The 23,758-nt window shown below is 42.6% G+C and overlaps 1 protein-coding gene and 1 pseudogene across 1 annotated transcript; one reads left to right on the top strand and one right to left on the bottom strand.

The window, feature by feature from the left end:
- The first annotated feature begins 1,541 nt into the window (after positions 1 to 1,541).
- LOC139009128 (zinc finger protein 75A-like) lies at positions 1,542 to 14,251 on the top strand. Its single transcript, XM_070413162.1, is given in 7 exon segments — positions 1,542 to 1,603; positions 2,129 to 2,187; positions 5,368 to 5,560; positions 7,260 to 7,351; positions 7,850 to 7,976; positions 10,177 to 10,768; positions 10,770 to 14,251. Coding segments are annotated over 5 exon segments (981 nt in total). The 5' UTR covers positions 1,542 to 1,603; positions 2,129 to 2,187; positions 5,368 to 5,547; the 3' UTR covers positions 10,927 to 14,251.
- A 5,269-nt stretch (positions 14,252 to 19,520) lies between these two features.
- LOC139009485 (zinc finger and SCAN domain-containing protein 32-like) lies at positions 19,521 to 20,292 on the bottom strand (annotated as a pseudogene).
- Positions 20,293 to 23,758: the final 3,466 nt, after the last annotated feature.

Genomic DNA, 23,758 nt, shown 5'->3' with positions numbered 1-23,758 from the left:
GAACTCGTTTGGTTGATTTTTCTTTGTTAAATGGCATTTAAATATATAAGATAAATATAAAAAATATACGTCTTTGTTTTACTATGGTTGCAAATATCAAAAAATTTCTATATGTGACACGGCACCAGAGTTAAGTTAGGGTTTTTCAAAATGCTGACACGCTGAGCTCAAAAGGTTCGCCATCACTGGACCTCTAGACCGTCTAAAATACCGGCTCGCCATCACTGGACCGCTAGACCGTCTAAAATACCGGCTCTTCCACAAAATACCAACTTCTGCGCATGGGCCACCAAGTTTCAATCTCACTGTACGTGCGCGCCTGCACGTGGTATTTTGTGGAAGAGACACACTCAAGGGGCCAAAGAGCCGCATGTGGCTCGCAAGCCGCAGTTTGCCGACCACGGGAGGGGCTTAATGTCTTCAAGTACATGAAGAACTGCTATGCAGAAGCTCAGGGTAAACATGTTCACATTAATACAACTGATTCTGAAGTAACAGAACAAACAAAGGATCTTCACTCTATTGATGCGCTATTAACTAATTTGAAATCTTGCTCCACCTGCTGGACTCTCTAATCCATTCTCATCTACACAGAATCCGGTAGATCTTTTTAAAATGTAAGATCATGTCCATCCCTGTTAACACTCCAAAGTGGCTTCCCACTGCGCACCGAATGAAATCCAGACTCCTCGTCCCAGCCTGAAAGGCCCTGCATAACGGGCCCCGCCTTCCTCTCTCTTTCTCCCATCCCACCCTTCCCCTGACCCTGAAGCTCTGGCCACAAACCCTCCGTTCTATTCCAAACATGCAAAGTCCTCCCCCAGCGGAGGCTGTGAGCGTGCGCTGTGCTCCAGGGCTGCAGGCACAGCTCTTGGCACAACCAGCTCTAACGTCTCCCGAGATGTCCCGGCCCCACTACCGGTCTCCCGAGGTCGTTGTCTATCAGGACCCGTTCCTGACCTCGCAGCACGACGCCCAACAGCTCACCGCGAGAGGGCGACACGCGCTGCCGGGCCGCGCGGAGGCGACTGTGGGCGCGGCGGCTGGGAGACTCGGGGGCATTAATTCGGGGCTGCCACGCTGACTGGGGGGTGAGCCCGATTCTTCAGCGGGTCCTGGTGTCGCGGGGCTGGCGACTCGGGGGAGCGGCACCGGGCCTGGCCGGAAGCGCTCGGCTTTCGCTTCCGGTAGCAGCGCGGGGGGCCGAGGCCAGGAGTCACGGCCTCCTGTGGGCGGAGGGGCTTGTCGGCCTGCGCCCCGACCCTGAGCGGACCCCCCAGCTCGGCCCTCGCGGCTCCCCGAGCGTCGCGCGGCGGGTTTTGCGGTTGAGCCGTAGGAAGAGGGAGGGGCCTCTTAGAGACCGAGCTACCGGTATCCCAGGTAACCAGGAACCGCTTTCCCTTTGGAGTTGGCTGCGGAGTCCCGGAGACCTGCGGCCGCGGCAGGCGGTTGGAGGAGAGACGCCATTTCTCGTGGCCGAGCGGCCAGAGCCAGGCGCCGGCCGTCAGGCCCCGGAGGTCCCGCTCTCTGCCCTTTGCGCAGCGACTCCGGGGCCCGACTGCCCTCCGGAAAAGCCGCGATCCCGCCCTGCTGGCGTGTTTGGGTTGGTTTGGTTGTTGGTGGTGGTGGTGGTGTGTGTGTGTGTGTGTGTGTGTTTTGCGGACTGATGTTAACAGTCGGAGAACCTTAGTTCAGCGTCACTTTCTCCCGATGCAAAAGCATAGGACGCGTCCCCGGGCCTCCCGGGCCGGTGCACAGCGAGGAGCCGGCCATTCATTTGTGAACCGTGCATCCTGCACAGAAGCTCGGGCGGGTTCTGCTGCATCACCTTTGGGAGAGGGAGGCTTAGGAAGCTCTCCGTAGGCTCCTTAGAAGTCTGAAAGACCCTCGAAACGTAAAGTCAGCAGAAGGGTCAGCCTAATCATCACCAACTGCCCTTCTCCCCCTTTTTACGACTTGGTGTTTGGACATACATTTTGTAAAGAAAGGTCGGCTGTGATTTTTCCTAGTGGAAGTAAACACATTTTAAAATACAGGTATAAATCTTCTCCGTAGTTCCTTTCATGTATGTGTGTTTTTTTTTTTCCAATCCTCACCCAAGGATATTTTTCCCCCATTGATTTTTTAGGGACAGACAGAAAGAGCAACATCGATGTGTGTGTGGGTGGGGATGAGCCTGCAACCAAGGTACGTTGGAATCGAACCCACGACCCTGCTCTAACTACTGAGCCAAACCAGCTAGGACCCACCCCGTTCATATGAGGAATGTTGAGCATCTCATTACTTAATTGGGGGATGCTTTCTGAGAAGAAAAGCTACTTTTTGCCTAATTATTTTCCTTCTACTCTGGTCTCACTGTCTCAACTCTCCTGCCAGTGTTCATGAGAATCTCAGATGTTCCATGAAGTGGAGGCTTCCATTATCTCAAGAGGATATAGGGCAGTGATGGCGAACCATTTGAGCTCGGCGTGTCAGCATTTTGAAAAACCCTAACTTAACTCTGGTGCTGTGTCACATATAGAAATTTTTTGATATTTGCAACCATAGTAACACAAAGACGTATATTTTTGGTTTTTATTTTGTATATTTAAATGCCATTTAACAAAGAAAAATCAACCAAAAAAATGAGTTCGCGTGTGAGAACCTGTGTTATTGGTTCGCCATCACTGATATAGGGTCATAGAAGTTACACCCTTATACTAAAAGCAGACTAGGGTAATATTTAAAATGTAAGAAAAACTCAGTATGTTTAAATCTTTTGACATTGGGAAGATGAGATAGAAGCCATATCAATGAACTCTTTTGATAATCCCCAAACTCTTTGGAGCCAGTGGGTGCCAAATTTAACACCCACCAAACTTTATAAAAAATCCATTGATTTTAGAGGGAAACATTTAATTGTTTGTTGTTCCACTTATTTATGCATTATTTGATTGATGCTTGTTATGTGCCCTGACCAGGGATTGAACCCACAACCTTGGCTACCCGGACAGGGCTCACCCAACAACCTTTTTTGAAATTTATTTAAAGTACTAGAGGCCCGATGCACGAAAGTTGTGCAAGGGCCTTGGCCCGGGCCCCCGCCTGCCGGTAGCTGGGGGCCTCTGCCGCCTCTGCCTCGCCCCCACCTGCTGCGGCTTTGTCCAGAAGGAAGGACATCTGGAAGGACCTCTGGTCTAATTAGCATATTATGCTTTTATTATAGATATTTTTATTGATTTGAGAGAGAAAGGGAGAGAGAGATAGATGGAAACATCAGTGATGAGAGATTGGCTGCCTCCTGCACACCCGCTACTGGGGATTGAGCCCAGAACCCAGGCATGTGCCTTGACTGGGAATCGAACCAGGATTTCCTGGTCCATAGGTTGATGCTTAACCACTGAGCCATGCCAGCTGGTCATGAAAATTTTTTTATTTTTTAAAGCAGTCATCACTTCGCATTTGTCTTCAGTGAGCTGTGCTGTAAATAAAAGGAGAGAAAGGGTCTGGCAGTTGATTGATATAGACAAGGCAGGATGTTTTTTCTTCATTTTCTTATAATAAGTAGCAAGTAGTAAAGTTCGCGTGACCTTCTTATTACCCGTACTTTTTTTCTGCCCTCAGTGACTTAGGAAGAAGATCCTTTTTTGTTCCAGACCAGACTGGGCCTCTGTTCTCAAAGTTAGTGCTCGTGGTGTGTCCAACACAGGAGCAAACTGTTCCAGAGCATAATGACAGTAAGTCTGAAGGTGGCTGAGCATTAGAATCAGGGCTCTGTGGGAGACTAAGGGACCTGTGACTGGGAGTGAGAAATATACAGCACAAATGGACAGTCTCAGCTGGAGGGCACTTCCACAGCTTCCACTGTCATGAAGCAGGTGGCTGTTGGCCAACTTCAGGAATTATACTGAGGCCAGAGGTCTACTCAGAAGAGCAGATCTTGGAACTGCTAGCAGTTCCTGCCCATCCTGCCCAGGGATAACGAATCCCCAGATAAAGAAGCACCATCTACAGAGCATTGAGGAAGCTGTGGCCTTGGTATACCACTTGCATAGAGTGAATCTGCTCAAATGGGAAATGGGTGAGAAGAAAAATTCCTGATAAATAACAAAGAAATAGGATGAAGGTAGATATTTGGGGTGTAGGGGCATGTAATTGAGAAATAAGATGAGTTAGGTCAGTGATCTGTTGTTTCTTTGGACCATTTAAGGCAGGACCAGAGACCACAGACATATAGCAATAGTTATTCCACAGATTTCAGAGACCCTGGCAGAGACTTCCATGGCCTTACAAAAAGAATTGGTGTTTTTCCCTCTTTAGAGCAGGGTGTATTGAGGGTAATAAACTTAGTTAGTCTGGCTTAACCTATGGGATGGATCTTAAGTTCTTAGAAACAAAGGGCAACAAGGAGTTGGAGAGTAACAGGGAGAACAAAAATGGATTATACTTAGAGAACAAAAGAGAGAAGATAACAAAGAGGAAAAGAAGAAAGGGAAATCAAGGTTTGGAAATCCCAACAGAGTGGCTGAGATAAGAAAGATGTTGTGGGATAGTGTCCTGTATGCCATAGTAAAGACCCTGCACTGCCCTCCCTTAGGGGTTGGTTCTTGGCTCATCTGGTGAGTGGGAATCCAGGGTATGCCCCTGGGCAGGTGGCAGCATATCAGCTGGCTTCGGGTCTACTGTCAGGAATACAGGACAGGCCGGACTGGCATGGCTCAGTGCTTGAGACTCAACCTAGAACCAGGAGGTCACGGTTCGATTCTCACTCAGGGCACATGGTGGATTGTGGGCTTGATTTCCAGTAGGGGTCGTGTAAGAGGCAGCCGATCAATGATTCTCATCATTGATGTTTCTATCCCTGTCTCCCTCTTCCTCTCTCTGAAATCAATTAAAAAACAACAACACATATGTATATTAAGAAAAAATTTAAAGACTACAGGGCAGGACATATGTTTGGTGTCAAATCATTTAGAAGGATGTTGGAACCAAGCTCATTCCTCCCCCTTCTCCATTTTATCAACATTCTCTAATCATAGAGAAAATCTGGTTGATAGGACAGTTAAAATTTTTAATCTTTTGAGAAAAGTATAAGATGAATCACTGCAGTGGGGATCAAAATGAAGAGAAAGAGGCTGTCAAGACAGCAGGAACACAGGTGGCCCTCACAACTCTGCTAGTGGTCTGAGCTAGGCTGTATGTACAGGCTACTTTGTTGAAGGGCTGGCAGTAGCCACATCTTTTTCCTTTTATCCTAAATTTCCCAGACTTTGTGGAAAATGGGTGGGTGTTTTCACACTTCCCACAATCTGGACTATTTGCTTTCTCCTCTTCCACAAGCCCCAAGCCTCAAGTAATTCTGGTAACATGGATGGGAATTATTTCCAGGTTGCAGTCCATGTGCTGGGAAAGGAGGCAGTGCTCTTGGGAGAAACAGTAGAGACCTCAGACTTCAAATTGAAGCCAGCAGAGTCCCAGCCAGTGGGCAGGTCCCAGGATGAAGAATTTTGGAATGAATATCAGGATCTACAACAGCTGAGCAGGAATACTCATAAAGAAACTGAGCCTATGTGTGAGAGGGGTAAGGAGCTTCATGATAATTTCTTTCTGCTGGGAGCTGTCATAGTAATTTGTCCAGCCAGAACATTGTGAGCACTTTCTGGGTTCCCAGCTTTGTGGATGTGCAAATGTAGTCATGTTAGCAATTATGATTACCCCTACCCCCACCCCTCACAGATGGCCTTAGAATAGACCAGCTGTTGTGAAGGTGGGGATTGACCTAAGGTACAGAAATATCCAAACCAGAAGACCCTGGTAATAACACCATGAACACTGTTCCTTAGCAAAGTGGAGGATTGGGCCACCCCATCCTCAAATCACAGAAGGAATTGGGATCACAAATGGGCTGTCAGTGGCAGTATGTGAACTATAATTGTGTACCATGAAAATAAGTAAATGATAAAAAATACATCTACTGTACACTGGAGTCCCTCAGAATTTCATTTTCAAATCCATTAAATTTTTCTTAATTCAGAACTACCTATATATATAAAAGGCCAGTATGCTAAGTGTCCCTCTGATCATCCAACTGGTAGCTGTGACACACACTGACCACCATGGGGCAGATGCTCAACACAGGAGCTGCCATGGTGCGCACTGGCCATTTACAAAGAAGCGGCACCACAGATCTGGTGCCGACAAACCAACACTCAGCTTCCCCCAAGTGGGACACAGGCCTCGCCACCGCCCCATTGCAACACCCCACCAAATCGCATCCAACGCTGCTGAGACCCCATGGCACAAAATGCAGTCCACAGCCCAGCCCAGAAACGGGTGCTGTGGGTGCAGGGTAATGATGTCACATAGCAACGCCCAGCTTCCTCTCCCTAGCGACTAGCCTCCTTGGAGTTTCTTCAGCCCAGGAACATGACTTGCTTTAGAGCCAGGTGCAAACATTTTACACTTTAACCAAATGTCTGTGAAGCGTCTTCCTGTGCCTCATGTCATTTGATCCTCACAGAAATCCTGTAGTAGGTAGATAGGAGACTTGGTGGAATCCTATTTTCTTTTCATTAGCTGGAAAACAGATTTAGAAACTTGACCCGACTAAAAAGAAGTAAGAAATGGTGGACCTTGAAAATGACTTCAGGTTTTCTCACTGTGCAGAATACAGTCAAACACTGCTGCAGTTAAATATTTTACCATTCTCCTTGTGTCATCTACAATAATAATCTGCTTCGTGTTGATATTTACTGCTGTGTTGCTGACAATTATCTGAAAGAGAAGTTGGGGTGCTTCACTGGGCTGGAAAAAGTTTAGCTACATCAGAAAGCAGATCTAATTAAGCAAGTTTATTCTCTATATATAAAAGGCTAAGTTGACTCGCGCATGCGCAATACATATAAAACTTTCTGGCGCCAATCGTACACATGTGTTTCAATCTGTCATTGTCGATCGTGAATTTGATTGACACTTCTATTATAGAGAAAGGGCAAATAGCGATATTAAAATATTTCTTCTAATTAATTTCCTTTCAATATGCACAAATCCGTGCACCAGGCCTCTAGTTTGTCATAAGAGGAAAATAAGAAGGATTTTTGTTTTAGCTTCATGAAAACTAGGCAACCTGTTCTGGGGTTGATAGATACTTGGTTCTTATTAACAATGATAAGGCCACTTATGGTCACCACACTGAAAGAATCAAGATCTTTATTTTAGAAATGAGCTCAGGATGTGCATAGAAGTGAGAGAAATTTCTGATGGCTCTTTTCCATCCATAGCTATGCCTACTCACCAGATCCTAGAATTTCCTGAGCAGACAAATACCAAAGACTGGAGAGTGGCACCTGAGTTCATCTTGCCTGAGTCCCAGGTGAGCCTTGCTTTTGAGCTTTTCTCTGTTGCCCATGAGACCGACACTGCCCAGCAGGTGCTCAGAGGCATGTTAGCCCAGATGTTTTTCCTGGGGAACTGGACACCTCATGGACTGTTTGCTGATCCCTTGCCTCCTTGCTTTCTGCCTTCTCACTTAAAAAACACACACACAACAAAACATGTACTGGGCCCTGGTGGGGTAGCTCAGTTGTTGAGAGTGTCATCCCAGTATGCCAAGGTTGCAGGTTCGATTCGCCGATTAGGGCACATACAAGAAGCAATCAATGAATGCATAAATAACTGGAACAGCAAATCAATGTGTCCCTCCTCTCACTTTCTTTTTTCTCTCTCCAATCAATCAATAAAAGAATTTAATAACAAAACAAAAAAATCATGTGCTGTTAATGCCTTCAGCCTATCATGCAGTTCATGGGCCAGATGTTAGAACTACTTCTGGAGTGGCCAGTACTGAGCTGAAGCCCATTCTCTTCTTTAGAGCTTGTTGACGTTTGAAGAAGTGGCTGTGTATTTTTCCCCGGAAGAATGGGAGTTACTGGATTCCAGTCAGAAGGCCCTCTACAATGACGTAATGCAAGAAAACTATGCGACTGTCATCTCTCTAGGTAAAGTTTCTCCCCTTTGTGTAGAAGTTGAGTGATATGTCATGTTTTCAACTTACGGGGAATGCACACTCTTGTGAGAGAGTCTGTTCCAGGAGCTGGTTGGTTCTCCACTCGATGGTGTGGACAGGAAAAGGTGAGTGCAGGTCACTTTGGAGCTCCTTTCAAGTACACCTTCCTTGTCCTGCATAGAATTTTTGACCTCCTTTCTCTCTTCCCTCACAAACCTGCTCTTCTCATATCTTTCTCTACTCAGTAAAGGGCACCTTCATTCACCCAGTTGCTCAGAGCAAGAAAAATATAGTCGTTTACTCTGATTTTGCCATCATATCCCACTACTAATGCATCACTAGTCCTCTTGAGTCCACATTCACAGTATTGTGCGAGTCCAACCATGTCTCATCTTGTGCTGTTAACATCGGGTCTAAGCCATCTCTGACCAGGTTTACCTCATTCACTTTCTAACTAGCTCTTCCTGCCATCAGCCTTGCCCTCCCATCATCTGTTTTCCATGCAGCAGCCAGAGTCTTTTAAAACCTGATCTGATGATGACATTTTCTTGTTTCAAAATCTTATGATGACTTCTCATCCATTTAGAATAAAATAAAGCCTCCTTACAAAGGCTTTCGGTACTCTCTCAATCTGGCCTCTATAACCTCCTTCCCCTGGGCTACTAGTGCCCTTGTTCAGTTCTCTTTAGCCACACTGTTCTTAATGCTGTTTTTTGAACTTGCCATGCTCATTTGTACTTTCGGCTTCCCTCTACCCAGCACACTTTTCTGCCACATGGCAAAACTCTCACTTGTAGGTCAATTCAAATATCACTTTCTCAAAGAGGCCTTCCACAGAGCCGTATCTCAAATAGCTTAATAGAAGCAGAATCTTTTTTTTAATGTATGTGGTTTTTTTTAAAATAATGTTTTCATTGATTTTAGAGAGAGAGGGGAAGGGAGAGGGATAGAGAGAAACATCAGTGAGAGAGAAACATTGATCAATAGATAGGCAAAGATAGATTCCCACAACCTGATCTGGGAATCAAACCGGGGACCTCTTTGTTCATGGGTTGACGTTCAACCACTGAGCCACACTGGCAGGGCGGGAAGTAGAGTCTTAAATGCTCTCTTACCCTGCTTTTGTTTCTCTTAAAACATTTATCATTTCCTGCCATTTCATTTGATTATTCATGTTTGAATGTCTCACTCTCCCACTAGCAGATAAATTCTCTGAGATTAGGGAACTTTGGCTTATGCATCATTATATCTGTTATTCATAGAGAGTGTCTGGCACACCATGGCCATTTGATACACATGTTAAAAGACTGAATGATGACTACATCTCATATTTGATAATACATAATTACAAAAAGTCCACTAAGTGATTCTGGTTTGTTTCATTCAATGGGATGTGAACCAATGAGCTATGAGTGGTAGAAATACCAGTTTAGTATCTGGTGTTCGGCTGCTAAATAAAAAGTATAATTATGACAGCAATCACTTATGCATATGATTCCCACCCCACTGGCCTTTACTTTGACTCCGCTAGACCAGATGTTATTCAGGGTGAGTCCTAAAGAGTTGATAGAACTAGCCTGCATTCCCTACAGCCTCTGGAGTTTATTCCAACTCAGTCAAGTGTGGGGTATTATTGGTGGCAGAAGAGGGGGAATGTGCACAAGATTCCCATGAACTGTGTCCTTTTGATCAATCAAGCTAGCTAGGTTTATTTCTTAATCTCCACTTTGCATATCTATTCACAAATGCAGTGTAGTATCAACCTGATATCTGATATGAGAGTCTATTCATTTAACCATTTGGGGTAACAAACTGTAAAAGTGTTCTTTGTTGTTCCTGAAATAGTCTATAATTAATGGATACAGTTAAGTTAGCGGTCCTTGACCTCAGTTTTTCCATTTCATAGCCATATTTGTGTTCCCCAAACCTACAGTGACCTGTCTAGAGCAAGAGAAAGAGCCATGAGTTCAAGGATCCATGGAATTCAAGGACAGTCCTGGAGTGCTGCATATAGATAAATACACCATGAGAAGAAGGGAAATGTGCCCTCAAAAAAAGTCTTTGCAAAGACTTAACAATTTAAGATTCTACTTATTTATATTTTAAAATTGAGCTATCATTGAATTTTTGTCTCTATTCTTGAGGTTTCTTTCTGCTATTTAGTTGGTTGATTTTTATGTTTATTCCAACAGGGTTAAACCTCAAAAATGACATTGAAAATCATCAATCTATATGCCTTTCTGACTTAGAAATGCCAGCACCAGGAGACATAGTTTCAAAAATGGACAGAGTGAAAGTTCCTCAGAAAACAGCAGTCCAAGAAAATCATGGTGATATACACAGGGTGGGGAAATGGCACCAAGACTTTTCAGTGAAGGAAAGAGAGAAACTTTCAACCTGGAGACAGGAGCTACTGAAACTTATAGATCGTCACAAGAAAGAACGTGCAGGAGAGAAGTCTTTTAAATGTCAGGAATGTGGGAAAAGCTTTAGCGTTAGCTCTGGCCTTATTAAGCACCAAAGAATTCATACTGAAGAGAAACCGTATAAATGCCCACAGTGTGATAAGAGATTTAGGTGGAGTTCAGATCTTAATAAGCACTTCACATCACACCAAGGGATAAAACCCTATAAATGCTCATGGTGTGGGAAGAGCTTTGGTCAAACTTCAAATCTACACACACACCAAAGAACTCACACCGGAGAGAAGCCCTTCACATGCCATGACTGTGGGAAAAAATTCATTCAGAACTCCCACCTTATTAAACACCGGAGAAGCCACCTATAGCATATGCATGAGAAACTTCAGCAGGTGGTCAAGCCTTCTCAGGCACCAGAAACCACCAATGAAGGGAAGCTTGTTCAATGTCCTCAGGCTGAAGAATTTTACCAAGTGGAGCTTGACCATAAAGTTTATGAAAATGCAAATTTATGAAGCATGAAAAATTTTTCATCAGTGGAAAATTTGGGGATATAAACTTTCACAGAAAGGAATCAAGCTGGACTCTGCAGGGGACATAGTAGTTGTATTATTACTATTTTTACTCACCCTTTGGGGAGTTTCTTAGCAAAAGGTGTTTGAAAAACCTTCTGAATGAGGGAAAAATCTGGGATTGTACCTGGCAATATAGCAAATTCAGCTTCAAATAGTACACAAAACTATGAATCAGTCATCTGTGGTCACAGACGTAAATATTGTTGGTTTTCCCACCTACTCTTAAACATGTGATAGAAACATTTGTAGCATGGTCTTTTGTAACAAAAGCAATAACATCCTTGTTTTATTGCATACTATTACTTCAGGGTAATAGGATAATCAATTTCAATAGTCTCATAGGGTAGAAATGAATTCTATTGTAAAGTTTTCCAAGAACCAAATTGTACTTTCTTCCTCTCATCATTGGACATCATGTGAATCCTTGAACTTTTTAGCTACTTTAGCTCTTGAATCCTATTAGCACTATTTTTCTGTGATGGAATCATATTTACTTCATCACTAGGGTATCTGCCAAATAACTAATATCTTATGCCTCTCATTGATGGCATTTGAGAAAAGAAAACATTTCTAGTAGATCATATGGAAACAGTTGAAATTTTTAGCCATGGAGTATGTGTTAGATGTAACCTAAGGTGGGGTGATCCGGGCAGTTCTTGATGGTTCAGGACATCTACTGGGCTGGCCACTTCATTCTCCTCTTCACCCCTATGGCTTTCTCTCTAAGAGCGTAACTTATTTTCCAAACAGTCAAGGAAGAGAATGAACATGTTTTGTTACCCCAAGTTCAGACAAACCCAGTCTTGCTCTCCTTAAGTACCGTGAATGATTTTTCTCATTAAATTTTTTTTATCACTAACTTAAATAAATAAATAAAGAATTTCCTGCAAAACAAAGTAGATCGTTTCCTTCCCTCACAAGGTTAATAGGATAAAACAATCATAAAAATTAGCACTTTCCTGAGGTCTAAAATAAAATTAATTGGAGCTTAGGATCAAATTCTCAGGATTTTGTTTGTTTATTCATTAATTTGACTTTTGTTTTTAAGAACAAGGAGAGAGTTTATGTTTGGGAATAGGACTGTGTGCTGCAGACAGGATTCTGTGGCTCACTGCTCATGGGGGGAATTCAGTCAGCATAAGACCAGGTTTCCAAAAAAAATGTTTGAGGACTCATGCTCAGTGGTGGGCAAATTGGGAAGATCTACACCCATGTTGGTTGTCTTACACTGCAATCTATTTAACAGGCATGGTCCACCAGTGTCTGTTTTCTCCAGTGCAGCAATTAGCAGTTGCTTTGGGAGAGTTTGATAGACTGCTGACCATCTCTCTAGACTGTGAGTTTTCTTTTTCTTTTTATTTAAAATATATTTTTATTGATTTCAGAGAGGAAGGGAGAGGGAAAGAGAAACATTAATGAGAGAAAATCATCAAGTGGCTGCCTCCTGCACGCTCCCACTAGGGATGGAGCTCGCAACCCTGGCATGTGCCCTTGACTGGAATTGAACCTGGGACCCTTCATTCCACAGGCTGACACTCTAAGCCAGACTGGCTAAGGCTCTTTTAATTTGTTTTAGAGAGAAATATCGAGTTGTTGTTCTACTTAGTCATGCATTTATTGGTTTATTCTTGTGTATGCCCTTCCTGGGGATTGAACCTGCAACCTTGGCATATCAGGATAATGTTCTAACCAACTGAGCTACCGGCCATGGCTAGTCTGTAGGTTTTCTAATAATTCACCCTTGCCGAAACCAGTTTGGCTCAGTGGATAGAGCATTGGCCTGTGGACTCAAAGGTCCCAGGTTCAGTTCCGGTCAAGGGCATGTACCTGGGTTGCGGGCACAGCCCCAGTAGGAGATGTGCAGGAGGCAGCTGATCGATGTTTCTCTCTCATCGATGTTTCTAACTCTCTATCTCTGTTCCTTCCTCTCTGTAAAAAATCAATAAAATATATATTTTTAAAAATTCACCCTTTATTTTTGACTCAGATTTGTTCCTTTAAGAGGTTTTAGGTAGTATTAGGAAAAAGGTTCCAAATGTGTTATTTCACAAATGAGGAAGTTAGGGCTCAAATATTCAGGGACTTGGTTTGTTCAAGACCCCATAGCTAGTGGGTCTGTTGGCTGTCACTTAGCTTCATCAGTCAGACCTGAAGGCAGGATTATCAGGACTTTGTATGTTATGTCCATGGAGCCAGCCTAAATGACATTGTATCTATTTCTATTTCTAGCTTATAAAACAGTCCTGTTTCTTGATTGGTTACTGAAACCCTCTCAAGTCTCTTTTCTCAATGAAACAGAGAAAACACCTCATGGTTGATGTGGGGATTTCAGGGGTTGATGAAAGAAGAGCACCTATCAGCCTGGCTCAATCAATGTGTGTGTTTTCCCTGCTCCCTAGTAATATGTTGGGTGACTGACTACATTAAAAGAGCAGACGCATTTGTGGCTCTTTTTTTTAATTGATTTGAGATAGAGAAAGACATCAATTTGTTGTTCCACTTACTCATGAATTCATTGGTTGATTCTTGTATGTGACGCTCTACTGAACTACCCAGCCAGGGTGCATTGGTGGCTCTTGCAGCTCCTTTCAGGAGCTGAGCCCTGGTAGTAAGGGATATGCTGTCTTGGTTTGGTCTGTGACTTCAGTGCTTTTCTGTGTAAATCACCTGAACTATCTGGCACTCTCAGTGGGATTTTATTTTATTCCTAAGATAAACTACACCAAGTATTTCTATATCAAGGCCGGCTCTGAATCTCTAGTCTGCATAGCTCTTACCCAACAGCCTCAGCCTTAGACTCCTGGGACTCTGTCTCTTCTCCCAAGATACATGTAGATTTCTTCCTAGCCCTACTCATTCATTTAATTTGATGAGGGCCTGTTATATGTGCCCAGGCATGCACTGTTGTAGACCAAGGATATAGCAGTGAACAAAAGAGAAAAAATGCATATCCTCATGCAATTTGTATTTTAGTGAATAGTAAAAAGGAAAATGGTTATGCTTTTCTGCTCCTTGCAGTTAGGCTCATCAGGTTGTTGATTGGGTTGTGAGCAGAAGCCTCATTTCTGGGCTGAAGCATTTATTTGATGGTGCGGAACTCTGCAGTGCTCTCCTTTTCTCGCCTCAATCATGGAAGCACATACAGAGAGAGGAGCCATGAGATCAAACCAGTTTGGAATGCTGTGTCTCCCACATGGCAGGACAGCAGTCTGGAGAGTCCCCAGACCTATAATGGTCTTTGTGGGGATGAGAAATAAACTCTTGGGCTTAACCACTGAGACATTAGTACTGTGTGTTTCTACTACATAACCTGGCCTGTTTCAAAAAGTTCAAGGTCTTAGTGACACAGTCATCTTCTTGATCTCCATGGGCTTGACCCTTGTCACCTGTGGCAGTATTGGCAAAGCTAACCAAGTCTGATTCTTTTCATAATCAGACTCTGCTCTTTCCTGTCAATGCAACCAACGACAGAGAGAAGCAAAGGCTTTGGATCCCGAATTTTCCAGGTGGTGGTGGTGGACTACTCTTTAGCAGTCACTTGACTAAACCTACCCTAAGAAGAGCTACTTATCTTTATCCTGTTTGTTTTGAATCCTCACTGGGGGATATTTTTAAAATTGATTTTAGAGAAAGAAGAAAAAAAACCCATGGATGTGAGAAACATGGATCTGTTGCTTCCCGTATTTGCCCCTGCCGGGGATCGAACATAGGTATGTGCGCTGGCCAGAAATTGAACCCTCAACCTTTTTTTTTTATGGGTGGATATATGGGATGATGCTCCAATCAACTGAGCCACATGGCCAGGGCTCCTTATCCTGTTCTTATAGTTAAACCCATGCTCCACTCTCATTTGCAGCCTAAGAAACACACCTTCAGGGTGCACTGCAGAAGTTTCTAGGTGGCTGAGGAGAAACATGACAAGGGCTGTGGAGAAGTACTCTTCTCCCCCTGCTTCTTTTCACAGTCAGACTCTGCTCCTTCCTGTCAATGCAGCCATCTGGTTACATTGCCCTCTGAACAGGGAGACAACAAGGTACCCTAGAAAGTTCATGACACTGGAGTCAAAGGTACTTGAGCATTTTGTTATATTCTGCAATTATGGTAGTCAGTGGATTTCTCTGATACTGTTTCACCACCTGTAAAATAAATAATAATAGCTTGCAGATATGTTGCAAGGATCAAAGTAGATAAGTGTGCTTAGAATAAATTGCTCAGTGTTATGCTTAATCAAAGATGGGATATATAACCTCAGGAGGTGTATCAGTCTATTTCATATTTCACCTCTTTCCATTTATATTCCGATGGACTACGCACCTTCATTGTGCAGCAAGAGTATTTAGAAATGATTGAGGGATGAAGGGGGACAGAATAAAGGCAGATCATGTAGAAACTGCCACTATTTTTTCCCTTACACTAAACACCCCAATTCATTAGCTCCCTCTTGAATATATATCCAGAAAATTGCAATCTAGAATAACACATGAATATTAAAGAAAGTGTCATATCAAAAGGGAAATGATTGAAGATTGAATATGTTGCAGTACATACCTAAATGCAATTTTTTGGTGTTTTTTTTTAAAGATGAGGTCAATATATTGAAATAAAAACTTGAAAAGGTAGTACATGGGCATAAATACAGATTAAGGTCCAGAAAGATCTATACAGTATTAATCATTTCCTCTGAGGAGTGTAATTTTGAGGTAAGAAAATGACGAGACTTTATTTTTAGGTGAGAATATTTTGCAGTATCTATGCAATATTAATAACAGGATAAAACATTGGGTTAAAAAAAGTTTTAGTCCCACTTTTAGCATTAGGCATTAAAAGAATGCTCAGTCTTTCTCTTATCTCTACCCAGAAGTCAAGCCAGGATGAGCAACTGGACTGCAAGGAGCCTAGAGCTAATAACAATGAAAGCAAGGAGCAATGAAATGGGCACTCTAGTTTAGGATACCAGAAGTCCCGGGCTGTTCTTAAACTGACTGGTAAAGAATCCTCTTACAGAAGAAGCATAGAAGAGGTAGCAAGAGCAAAGGAAAGTGGGGTAAGGAGGTTTCAGGGGCCTAGCTCTGCTTTTTAGCTATGACCACCCGTCCACCACCTTAGGCTGAAGAAAAAGGGTGACAATAGGCCAGTGATGCGGACCTATGACACACGTGTCAGAGGTGACACGTGAACTCATTTTTTTGGTTGATTTTTCTTCATTAAATGGCATTTAAATATATAAAATATCAAAAATATAAGTCTTTGTTTTACTATGGTTGCAAATATCAAAAAATTTCTATATGTGACACGGCACCAGAGTTAAGTTAGGGTTTTTCAAAATGCTGACACGCCGAGCTCAAAAGGTTCGCCATCACTGCAATAGGCTTTGTGCTACATTTCTCTGGATTATAGTGAGAATATCTGATCCAGTCTATGGGAAATGGTTAGGAATTCTTGGAAAAAAAGAAATAGTGTAGCCCTAGCCGGCTTGGCTCAGTAGATAGAGCGCCAGCCTGCGGACTGAAGGGTCCCAGGTTCGATTCCGGCCAAGGGCACATGCCTGGGTTGCGGGCTCGATCCCCAGTAGGGGGTGTGTGTGCAAGAGGCAGCCAATCAATGATTCTCATCATTGATGTTTCTCTCTCTCTCTCCTTCTCCCTTCCTCTCCAAAATCAATAAAGAAATATATTTAAAAAAAGAAATAGTGTTGCCTTTCGGGGTATGGCTCAGTGGTTGAACAATGACCTATGGACCAGGAGGTCACGGTTTGATTCCGGGTCAGGGCACATGCCCAGGTTGTGGACTGTATCCCCAGTAGGGGACATGAAGGAGACAGCCAATCTATGTTTCTCTCTCATCAGTGTTTCTATCCCTCTCCTTTCCTCTCTCGAAAATAAATAAAAATACATATTTTTTAAGTTAAAAAAAAGGAAGTGTCAATTGAAAAATTTAACCAATTAGTTAAAATGCTTCAGTGATGGAGATACTAAGAAACCATATGAAGAGCCCTAGTAGTTAATTTTCAGGGGGAAAATCTGGCTTTTTAATGAACATCTGAAGGGCTGAATCAAACCAAGAGGATATTGTTACACAGCTGAAGAACTCTATAGACTTGGGAGTGTTGCCTTTTGTACAACCTACTTCAAATTCATTCTGAAGTAGGTAGTGCACTGAGGCAATGTTAGGCAATGATACACAAACACTAAGGTAATAGAGATCATAACTATAGCAAGCACCATACAGGGGGTTGGGAGAATACAAGAAAAAGTCTGTGTTTATCAGAAATTGGAAGCTTAGAAGAGAGGCCCTGCAGAGCTGGCATTCAGATCTTGGGGGGTTGTTGGCTAGGTGGTACTGCCAGACTGGCACTGACATTTCTTTTTAATATATTTTTATTGGTTTTAGAAAGGAAGAGAGAGAGAAACATCAATAGTGAGAGAATTATCTATAGGCATGTACCTTGACTGGAAGTCAAACTGTGACCTCTTGGTTCATAGGTCATCATCGCTCAACCACTGATCCACACTGACCGGGCATGACACTGGTATTTCTGAGGTGTCCAATGAGGATAGTTCTAGAAGATAGTGTCTTTGTTCACTGCTTTGTATGTACCTCCTACTATAAATCCTGGTACCCTATAGACAATCAAATATTTCCTAAATGAATGTATTCTCCAATTCTTACCTGTCTACTCCAGACCATCCAGAATAGCTCACAGGCAAGTGTTACAAGCTATAGTACCGTGTTCCTTTTTCTGCCCAGCATACTCTAGAATAAAGCACGTTGGAGGGTAGAGGCAAACTAAAACTGCAAGGAGGTCAACACTTGCATCAGTTTTCCCTAGCGACTGCAAACCCATGAGTGGGAGAACCCTGATAGTGAGGCCTCATTAAATATCCCCACTTCCTTAGCTTTTTCATTGACTTTCACTGGCTCTGCTGTCATCAAATCTAACTTCTTCAAGCTCATATCCAAAGCCTTTCATTAATATATCCATTCCATGCCAGGCTGTCCCAAACAGGTCACATTCAAGCCTAACTCATTGCCTTTGCCCAGGATTTTGGAAGATGTTAATTTTTGCCTCTGTGCACAGTATGTAATGATGTGACTTTGGGAACTAACCTACATAGCTTGTTATAAGGGTCATGCTTAAGGATACTGTATGCAGGGAATCTTAGAGTAGCTCCAGCAAGGCTCAAACTGAGGAAATACTGAAATATGTTCTTCTGTCCTGCCTTTGCATTCTCTTCTTCCCCAAAATTTAGAAAAATGAAAATTTGGGGGGGCCTGCTTTGCTCATATTGAAATCCTCAAAAAAACAAACAAACTCAGAAACCATTTTGCTCGCTTTTCAACATACCTTAGCCAAGGTACTAACATCTTGCCTGTAAGGGCCAAGAACTGTATAACATACCCATCTTTTACCATTTTATCTATGGAGATTTCACAGAAGCTGGAATATCTACACCTTGTTCGGTATCAGTAAGTTGTACTAGTAATTTTGGTTCCGAGTGCTCCTCACATTCACTCTCCCTTTCACATGCAGGCACAGCCTCCTGCAGTTCCTATATTTTCCTTATGCCTATGATCTCCCTTCACTGTGACCTCAAATCCTTCCCACCAAATTCTATTCCTCCTCTCCCTATTTCTTGCCCCTAATTCTCTTTCTGCATAGATCCTCTTCAGAACCCTGCAGGCTTCGACACAAGTGCAGTTTCTAATTGAGAAAATTATAACCATAGGCCAAGGAAGGGGAGGGAGAAATACCTTTATTTTCATCAGAGATAATAATGTTTATAAACTTGTATAAGTGCTGCGAGAGAAGAAACCAAAAACTGGGTTGGGAGTGATGGTGATGAGAAATCTTACAAAATTAACCTAGATATCACACTTGCTTAAGATTAGGTTGCTTTGATTTCATATTACCCAATGGCTTAACCTAGCCTTTCTTTCCTTTGTTCATGGCTCTGTTGCAGAATATGACCTGAAGGCTGCAATAGTATATAGTAGTAGGTACCTAGTGGTCAATTATTGGTTTAGAACAGATTCAGGCTATTAAAATTCTAGATGTTCCCCCCCATGAGGGGACAGTATTTCTTCCCTGATATGGCTCAGAAACAGTTCTTAGGCCACTAGCTACATGTTCTTTGTTCAGAACAAGGATACCATAGTTTCCCAGCAGGAATTATGGATTTTATAGCCTTCTCCCCTTCAAAGCAAAATGGAAATCCACAGTGAGACAAGACTGTGAAGTATCTAGGCAGAAATAGAAAGAGGGCTCTGCATTCTTAGGTTGACTCATATTCCTGGACATGGTTCTTGAGATCCAGTTGTCAAGTTTACTGCTAAGCCAGGGATTGGCTAGTAGAACTATCCACAGAGGAAAGCTCTCAGAAACATATGTTGACCTAAGGAGTTGATGTCAGGTTTTCTACAAACTTGGACATCACTTCCTTCCTTTTATGTATCTCTTATGTATATCCCGATGGCATATGAGTGAAGAGTTCTTAGTGAAGCTTCTCTCACACTGGATGCACTTATGTGGCTTTTCCCCAGTGTGGGTTTCCTGGTGGGCAATGAAGCAGGAGCTATTTTTTTTTTTTAGTATATTTTATTGATTTTTTTACAGAGAGGAAAGGAGAGGGATAGAGAGTTAGAAACATCGATGAGAGAGAAACATCGATCAGCCGCCTCAGCAGGAGGTATTCTTAAAGCTTTTCCCACACTGGGCACACTGGTACAGGCCCTCCACAAGGTGGACTTGCCAGTGAGTGCTAAATGGGAACTTGTTGACTCTCTTCCCACAGATAGTGCACTGATAAGGCTTCTCCCCAGTGTAGGTCCTCTGGTGGACAATGAGGCTGGAGCTCTGGTTGAAGCTTTTCCCACATTCCCCGAACTAGTATGGTCTTTCTCCTATGTGAGTCCTCAGGTGGGCAGTGGGGTTGGAGTGTTCATTGAAGCCGTTTCTGTATTCACAGTACTTGTGAGGCTTCTGTGCTCTGTGGATTCTGATGCCAAACAAGGTAAAAAAAAAAAAAAAAAACTCAGCTAAAGCTTTTCCCACATTCATGACATTTAGAAGCTTTTTCCAGTTCTCAGTCCAAAATATCTTGGTGACTCATCCTCTCCTGGGATGGGGCTGTATCCTCATTCTCCTCTGGACAATGTCTATGTTGCTTTCTTGTCATTGGTTCATGCTCCTAGCCTGTTTTGAACTCAAAGTGCCAAAAAACTTTTCTACTAAACTTTCTCTGTAAATCCTTGTTCTTTCTACCACTTCTGAATGATCCCATTTTAGATTCTCTTTTGTAACCCCATTCTTCATCTCAGAACCTGAAAGAATAAAATTACATTACACTCTGGAGAAGGAAAACAATGGAATGAGGAAAGAGTTACAATTAAACTACCATAAAGAAGTAATACCTAATTGAATTCTTCATGTGACTAAATCTTCTGCTAAATTTTATTTTCCAATTGTAACACTTTTTAGCTCCAAATTTGTGGTAACCTTACTTTTCTTGGGTGAGGATTAAAAATTAATAAAAATAAATAATAAAATAAAACAAAATAGCACTGCTCTAGCCCTGGGGTGGGGCAGAGTCAGGACGATAGTTATCAGGTCAGAGGCAAAGCAAGGTAAGGGAGGTATGGCCTCTTTGGGAAGGATTGGGGTAGATAAGCAGCCATGTGATGCCTGAGTAGACAGAATAAGAAAACAACCCACAACAAGCTCAATGGACCACATAAAATTCTTTATAACATCTCTGGGAAAGAATGAGTTTTAGAGTGAGTCAGTACAAAGTGAAATGGGAACTTCAAGAGACAAAAAACATCAACCACAGCTCACCTGATCTCCGTGGTACCGAGCCCAGCACCATCTCCTGGTTTTGAAGACCCCTCTTCTGGAGATGGTTCCTGGCAGCCTGTGGAGTAAGCCAGGCGAGGGGAGAAATATCCACTATTAGAGGGCAGCTTCCACTAACAGAGGTTCCGAGTGGGATCTCTGGGCCAACAGCATCAGCACTACCTGGGAGCCTGTTACACATGCATATTCCCAGGACCCACCTCAGATCTACTGAGAAAGTCTGGAAATGACGCCTGGGAATCTATTTTAACATGTCCCCGATGAGTATGATGCACAGTCAAGTCTGAGGAAGACTTTCATAGCCAATACCTCACTGTGTGTAGAGAAGTTAATTTTACTAGATGATTATTCGCAAAACAGCTTTTTTTTTTAAAGTTTTTTTTCATTCCAAAGACATATGTGCACATTATAGAAAAATTTTAAGACAATAATGGTGGTGGTGGGGAGTGCCTCACAGCCCACTAGAGATAACTAAATACTCTTAAAAATACCACAACTCAAACCTCTTATTTTTTTCAGACCAAGATTATGTATTCTTTCCCAGATCCCACCTTCAAGAATTTTACAAAAGAAATGGTTCATTTTGATGACATTCAGAGGTCTGTGGAAGTGGGGAGGTTACAACACTTGGGATCTGAGCAGCCTGTGGGCATGGTGAGTGACGGGAGCAGAACTGGAACACAGTGAGTCCTACCCCCTTTACTCAGACCCCAAAGCTTCAGAAATCACACACAAGATAGCACAGATGTTCCCAAGGATTGAAAGGACATAAATGCTAAATGGCAAAGTTTAAAAAGATATTGATAGAATATTTACACTGTTCAAAAAATACAAAAGTTAATAAACCTTTTAGACAATTACCCATTTCATTAGCAGAAGCTTACCAATTTAAATAAATAGCATGAAGACACCATGTTCTCCTCCTAGGATTTGAGTCATAAAGATGAGCTGGCTTTTAAAACTTATTTAGCAACCTGCAAGGGCAGCTTTCAATGAAGTGGAAAAGGTCGCAGTGGTCTTTAGGCTATCTAAAAATGTATGGAGCTAAAGTGCTTAGTGGAAAGAGACTTATAGAGCCTTGGTCTGTCCATGTAATGGAATATCCGTCAGCCGTAAAAAAGAATGAAGTGATACATGCTGCAAACATGCCAAGTGAAAGAGGCCAGACACAAAAAGTCACATATTATAGGATTCCATTTCTATGAAATGTCCAGAACAGGCAGATCCATCGACAGAGAATGAATAGAAACTGCTTAATGGATACAGTGTTTCCTTTAATAAAATGTTTTAGAACTAGACAGAAGTAGTGATTATGTAATATATATATATTTTAATCCTCACACAAGGACATTCCTCCATTAATTTTCAGAGAGAGTGGAAGAGAGAAGGAAATACCTCCTACATGTGCCCCAACTAGAGCCTGGGCCAGGGAGGAGCTTGTAACCGAGGCATGGGGCCCTGACCGGAATCAAACCTAGGACCCTTTGGTCCGCAGTCCAATGCTCTATCCATCACGCCAAACCAGCAAGGGCTGTATAACATTTTTAATGTACTAAAATGCCACTGATTGTTCATTTGAAAATGGCTAATTTTATGTTATGTGAATTTCACCTAAATTAAGGAAATTTTTAGTTAATTTTTTTTCTAAAATAATTGAGACAAAACAAAAACTAGAGCTTTGAAAGAAAGGCAAAAATAATAGGAGAAATGTATTCTGAAGGAGATTAAGCTGGATGGGGCAGGGTTTATTTAATGTCTTTAAGTACATGAAGAACTACTATGCAGAAGGTCACGGTAAACATGTTCATCTTAATACAACCAATTCCAACATAATAGAATTAAATAGTAATAAAAGAGAATTTGGCTAACATGCAAAGGGTCTCCACCCTGTTTATGTGCTATTACCATCAACTAGTTTGAAATCTTGTTTTTTAGGTATATTTCAAAGGCATTTAATCTGGAACCCCGGGGCAAACCCAAGCTCAAATCTGTTCTTCCCATAGGTGATTATTCCTGCCCCCGCTCAGGCGAGGGCACAGGCTTCCGCTTACCTTCTGTTTCTGTGGTCTTTGCTGTGAGCTCTGTTCCTCTGGATGAACCCCAGTTTCAGATGGGATTTCAGTGATTCTCTGGCTGCTCCCAAAGGGTTGTGGGTTCAATCCCCAGCCCTGGTCGGGGTGTGTGCAGGAGGTAACCAATAATGTGTCTCTCTCACATTGATATTTCTCTCTCTTTTTCTCTCCCTCTGTCCTTCCCTTTCATTCTCTCTAAAAACAATGGGAAAATATCCTTCAGTGAAGATTAAAAACAAAAAACGAAAGCCTGGCCGGTGTTGCTCAGTGATTGAGCTTTGACTCAGGAACCAAGAGGTCACTGGTTCAATTCCTGGTCAGGGCATATGCCCAGGTTTTGGGCTCAATCTCTAGTGGGGGACGTGCAGGAGACAGCCAATCAATGATGTTTCTACCTCTCTTTATTCCCTCCTTCTCTAAAAATCAATAAAAACATTTAAAAATAACAACAAACAAACAGAGTTTGGTTCTGAAATGGTGGGGGACGACAAGGGAACCACCATCACCAAGGGGAACTGGGACCAGGAAGATTATTAGTAGATAGAGTTTCCTACTTCAGGTAGTTCACCTCTCCAAACTCTAACTTCATAAGTGTGCTATGCTTGCCCTTCTTCATTCCATTCTAATTATCATTAATGGTTCCAATCCTATGGATTTTAAATTAACTTCTTCAATTTCTTACCTAACGCATTCCCACCATGCTGCTCTTCCCTCTCCAAATTATGCCAAAAACTACAAAGTTTCATTTATATCTCACCTTCTCACTGGGAAACATAACTACTTCCTATTCCAGCCTAGACTCAGCAGCCAGCCAGCTGCTTCCTGCTCAGACCACAGAGCCACGTAAGCCATGG

The sequence above is a fragment of the Myotis yumanensis genome, unplaced genomic scaffold (genome assembly GCF_028538775.1).
Source record: "Myotis yumanensis isolate MYYU_CA2020_CCGP unplaced genomic scaffold, mMyoYum1.0.hap1 SCAF_4, whole genome shotgun sequence".
Lineage (NCBI taxonomy): Eukaryota > Metazoa > Chordata > Mammalia > Chiroptera > Vespertilionidae > Myotis > Myotis yumanensis.
This window is presented reverse-complemented; position numbering and strand designations above follow the sequence as displayed.